The 5,553-nt window shown below is 45.9% G+C and overlaps 1 protein-coding gene across 1 annotated transcript; it reads right to left on the reverse strand.

Moving 5' to 3' along the window:
- Positions 1-2,263: 2,263 nt before the first annotated feature.
- On the reverse strand, positions 2,264-4,412 carry LOC131259417 (uncharacterized). The gene is made up of 5 exons (XM_058260901.1): positions 4,019-4,412; positions 3,836-3,949; positions 3,583-3,714; positions 2,562-2,955; positions 2,264-2,471 (listed from the first exon to the last, which is right to left on the reverse strand). The coding sequence occupies exons 1-5, from the start codon at positions 4,410-4,412 to the stop codon at positions 2,264-2,266; spliced, it is 1,242 nt and encodes a 413-aa protein (XP_058116884.1).
- Positions 4,413-5,553: the final 1,141 nt, after the last annotated feature.

The raw sequence follows: 5,553 nt of genomic DNA on the forward strand, positions 1-5,553 counted from the left end.
ACAATCCACTGGAGCAAACAGCAACATTGTGATGCGTTCGTCCCAGAAAATGTATTCATCCGTTTCAATAATCGGATACCCTAACACACCAGGGAAAAGTTGATCAAATATTTAGAAAAATTCCAACCACTTTTGGGGTAGTCAAATACGACAAAGAAAACCAAAGGCACCAAGCGCTGGACATTCGAACGACTAAATTGAAAATCACCTACCGTAGCAAATCCACTACGAATTCCAATGTATCGAAGGAAAGGGATTGCCAGCGTTATCGACACCGTTCGCATCGAATGTCGTCCCGGTGACCGATTGGACCGGAATCGACTCTTGTCCCGTTGCTCCGGGATGCTAGCAATAGATAACCGGAGAAAGATTCCATCCAATGAGGATAAAAATCAGAACCTAGATGAAGGACGAGGAGGATCTCGGGGGTGTCGGAGACGGGACGCTGTGGTGTCGTTCGAAGATTGTGTTAACCGAGACGGAATCGTTGGATCGGGTTTGTGTCGGGTAAAACTATCGAGCGAGCAAAGCAGGGATTCAGCAAACCCCATCTCTTCATCCCGGCGACCAACCCAAGTGCCGGTGATGAACTTTCCCGACACTGGCCTTCCGTCGGACAGATGGCATGCGAAGCGGGAGAAGTAAAGCAACCCAAACCCCAACCGGTGGATGCGGAAAGTGAGCTTTTTATTTTTCTCACCATGAAAATGGATACCGTTTAATTTGGCACCGTTTTTATGGGATGATTATGTTGGCTCGTTTGGTCTCGGGCTGCGCTCTAGACGTCTTCGACAGGATCCGGAAGGATACGGAGCGGGCGGCCTCAGATGTGCCCCATCAAACTGGCGAACGGTAGCCGTAATTGAGGCATAAAATAAAATTCAAATTCCAGACATTCGTCAAATTTGTTCATTCACTTTATCTTGTGGCCGAATAGGAGATGGAGGATTGTAGGGCTCGTGAAATATTCCGTGTTATAGCAAAGGTAAATAATGTTAGTGTGGGCTCAACAGAATAGCCTTCCGCTGAATTTGTCGCTCGCTATGTTTTTATCATGATTTCAGTGTTATTGCTCTGTTACTCACCGTTTCATAATTTGAGTTTCCTATTTTACGATCATTTCTGCCATAATAAATGTGTTGTGAAACGTAAAAAGAAATAACATTTCCAACGGAGTTTCTTTGAAATTCGCAATAAATACTGCTTCTTTGGAAGAAATTTTTTTACGAGCCAGTAGTATCATGGCATAGCTATTTAAATTGTTGAAGTTCTCATTTTGTAATGCAACGTGCAAGGCAGCGATTTTTCCTGATTCAATTGCTCTTTTATTTCACCTTCTCTACCACTTAACTGCATTAAGCTCTCTATCAATCTACGTTTTCACTGCCACCAGGAATGCATTATTGCATCACTCTATGTATTTTTTTCCTAGAACTACTCATCTTCCTCCCTGCAATGATGCCTTTCCAAGAACTACTATATTACACCAACGTCTAGCACGAAGCTGCGGGGGCTGATAGCATCCTCTTCAGCACGCTCGACGTTCCGCTAACACTTCGTAGCTATTCCGTTCCTGTGCCACATTAATTGCAATATGCATCGTTCTACTCTTAACTTTATTTAAGTTTTTTTATTGTTTTTTTTTGTTTTTCAGGCCTTCGTTCATGTTTTTCTCTCTCTTAATCATATTGCGTCACGTCTTTCCATCGGTGGAAAAACGCCCACCCTGTGTTTACTTATGACAATCTGTACAACGCGCGAAGTTGTAGAGTGTAGGGAGGATATCGGGAAGTTTACTTAGCTAATAGAGTGTTTCGCTAGAAGCGCTAGCGGCATAAATAAATTACTAAATTACTAGATAGACAAATAATTAAATAAATAAATAAATAAATAAATAAATAAATGAATAAATAACAGTTTAGGCAAAGAGCTGCAGCATTCTGTTCCAACAGAGCGATTCAGCACGGAATGGTGCAGTTGTGTTGTGGAAGCAAAGGACGAGGAAACATGCACGAGCAATATGCGGGGAAAGTATTCATAAGAAAATCATCATCAGCAACGAATGCATCGGTCGATGGGTGACCGGTACAGCACCGGGCCGAGGGGATGGTTGTTTTCATGAATAGCTGTTACAAAAAAAAAAAAAAACCAGAAGCACGACCTTCCCCATAGCGCGTCCCAACAGAGAGAGAGAGGGGCCACTCGTGCTGAAATCTTTCGGAGGCTCCTTTATCTTCGGTCATTTCCATCCCAAGGGCCCAAACTACAGCTTTCTGGCGTGGACCAGCTTGTTGATGTCGTTAAACGTGGTCACCATGGCCGGATTGGAGAGGTCCTTGTAGCCGGTGCAGTCCTTGTAGTGCGCGTCGCAGTCCACCCCGTCCTGGCCGTCCTTGGCCGCCCGCATGTACTTGAAGAACCGCAGTATGTCCGGGTTGTCGTTGGTCGGCTTGCGAAGCTCATCCAGTTCTCTGTTGGGAAAAAGGAAAATAAGAGATAAGTTAGCTTCCAGTAAGAAGGTACCAGCGGGACGACAACGACGATTTGGACTCGGGACTCACCTGCTGAGCTGCGCCGAGATGAGGTTGCTGTACGGGGCGTACTTGGCCGGATTGGCGTACATCAGGCAGACCAGCCGCTGCCGGCACTGCTCCTCCCGGTTGGACACTCCCATTTGCGCGAAGATGGCGTCCAGCCGCGACAGCAGCGGACTGTAGAAAGGGTCGTAGTTGGTCAGCAGCAGGCTGCTGCTCGGGATGTCGTGGAAGATCTTGAAATCGTTCTTCGCCGATTGCTGCTTCCTCTTGGCCGCCTCCATGCCCGGCCCGACGTACGTCACCCGGCCACCGCCGTAGCCAAGCCGGGACAGTGCGTTGCCGGCGTTGGCGTTATGGCCACCCATCATCGACGGGTCGTAGAGAATGCCGTTGTAGCTCGTGCCGGATGCGTGATTGTCTGTCCAAACGATGCGTACAACAGGTTGACGTTAATAAAAGAATGTCTCGTGATTTGCTTCCATTAACGTAAAGGACACTGTATTTGAAGAGTGTCATTAGATGTCGCTGTCATGACAAAGAATTCAATAATTCTTTTCCAGCCCTGTTCAAATAGAACCCTCATTCCAAAGGAATTTGGATTGCAAATCTTTCCTTCGTTGAAATGAAATTTCATGCTTAGTTTACACGTCGCGCAAAAGACTAAAAATACACACGAAAATATCAGTTGTGCTGTCACTTTTTGCGTTTCGTGTAGACGTTGCTATTCGTGAGCCGATCCAAATGAAATCCCATGTTGATTTAAGTAATGTGTCCACCGAAATCTTATGAAAAAAAAACATTATACATCATCACAAACAACCATTTTCCATCCACCGACACTCTTTACCAAATCTATGGAAATCTATTTCTCACTCGCCGACTGAAAAACAAATTTGCGCAGCTTTTGACAGTTGACTGGCCGACTGACAGCATTTTACCGTTTACAATGGTTGCTTTAGGTTTCATGTAAACTAAGCGTTAGAACAGAAACAGCAATTAAGCCAGTACTCTTTTCTAACACGAATACTACTCATGCCACACTCACCGTCCGGAGGCAAATACCCGTGGCCATCGTTCATACCGAAATCGTGATCCGCGTTGTACGATGTGGTATCCTTGAAGTCCAAATCGTCGACCGTCTGCACTGGATGCGACAGACCGGAAACCGAGGAGAGTCCTGCACGGGAAGCCAATGAAAGAACACGATTAATGAACCGTAATTGCCAAACAAACCCGGCGTGGATCGTAAATGAAACGACGCTCTAATTGCATCGGGAAACCCCTTTTCCGAGAATTACCTTTGCCGAGTATTTTACCGAACGAACCGATGATGCTGGGCAGGAACATCATGATGAGTACGGTTTTTACGATCTGCAGCCCGATCATCACCGGCCAGAGTAGCTTCTTCATTCCTGGAAAACATGTTCCAAATGTTAGTCGGCCGTATTTTTTCCTGTGCCGTACGAGCTTGAACTACTTACCCTTGAAGAAGAACAGGCGTCCCGACTCGGAGGCTTTTAGCGACCGGCTGCTAACGGCGTCGGCGGCCGTGCCTAGTAACCGGGCTACTCCCTTCACGACGAACCGGTCGAACTCACTGAGTGTCGTTCCGTTCGCTCCGGCACCTTCCTGGCGCCCGCGACACCTGATCAATGCTCCCTCGATAAGGTCCTCCGAATTGCGGCTGAACCAATCGCTGATGTAGTCGGTGAGTGCATCTTCAAATTCTTCTAGGTCGTTCCGTGACCGGGATTCGGTTTGGTTGCTAATGCCGTCCATCCGTTTCTCACCCGCCGTACCGGTAAAGACTCCTGTCGTCAGTATCAGGATCACTCCCAATGCCATGGGCCGCGAGAGGCCTCGAATATTGACCATATTGAGCACTAGTGACGAGAATAGAGTACTACTCAATACTGCTGCTTCAGGCTTGCTTCACACCAACGCGTCCTAACCGAGGATCGAGGTGAATGCCACTAAAGTATGCTTCCGGCAATAAAGATATCCGTCGTTCTGGTATCGTTCTTTCCGGTCGATGAAGCATCGGAATTAAATTCCACTATTATCCGTGCTCCGTAGCGTGAGGTTCAGCCAGACATAGGCAATCAGCATCCGTCCATTCGTGAAGCAGCTTTGCATTAACGTGCTGCCCCTAAGAGTACGGTCCCGATATCTAGAACGACGGAGGAAAAGGCAAAAGGTACCGTCATTAATTTGAGCCCAGAAAATATTCCACCCCACCCAAAATTCGCCCGGTGGATGGTTGATTAATTCTGCGGTTGGATTGAAAACCGGCGAAGCGGTGGAAATTAAACAATTCCGCCCGGCAAAACGTACCGGAAAAAGTCAACACAATTTGTGGTCAGTGATTTCAAAGACGCAAAAGAAGCAATGCCCAACATTTTCCACCATTAGAAAATTCTATCACTTCCGAAGGTTTCCATTTTCGTTGAATATTTCGATACATCTCGCACCCTCGTGCTTTTATTTTAAACCAATGCCAATTTCCCGCCTCCTTCGTTGTAGGAATGGAGGTGGGCTGTTAAAAAGACGGTCATTGTTGACCGACGGTAATGGAATTTGGGCAGATCGGGCGTTGATTGAAATTTTTCCAATTTTCATAACTTTGCCGTGGATATTGATAAAAGGGCCTGAATGTTTTGTTTTCCTTCATTGTGCTCCCTGTTTTTCTTTCCGTTCAGACCCCACTTTGCGAGAAACTTGATGAATGGTTTGTCACTTCGTAATGAGCGTGGGCCTGGAAGGTTTCCGATAATTAAACCGATCGATAAAAATAAAACATTGCGCGTCGAACACAAACACAAATGGCAAGTGGAGAGTCTTGAGTGCAACTTTTTTGTTTTCTTTCGAGTTGTTGAAATTTCAGAGTAATAACGATGGACATGGAACCTTTACAAGTGATGCGTTCGATTATAACAATGAAATAATTATCGCAAGCATTATTTTCACAGGATTTGTACTACAAGTGATTTATGTTCCTATATTATAAAAACTGTGA

This window comes from Anopheles coustani, chromosome 3, assembly GCF_943734705.1.
Source record: "Anopheles coustani chromosome 3, idAnoCousDA_361_x.2, whole genome shotgun sequence".
Taxonomy (NCBI): domain Eukaryota; kingdom Metazoa; phylum Arthropoda; class Insecta; order Diptera; family Culicidae; genus Anopheles; species Anopheles coustani.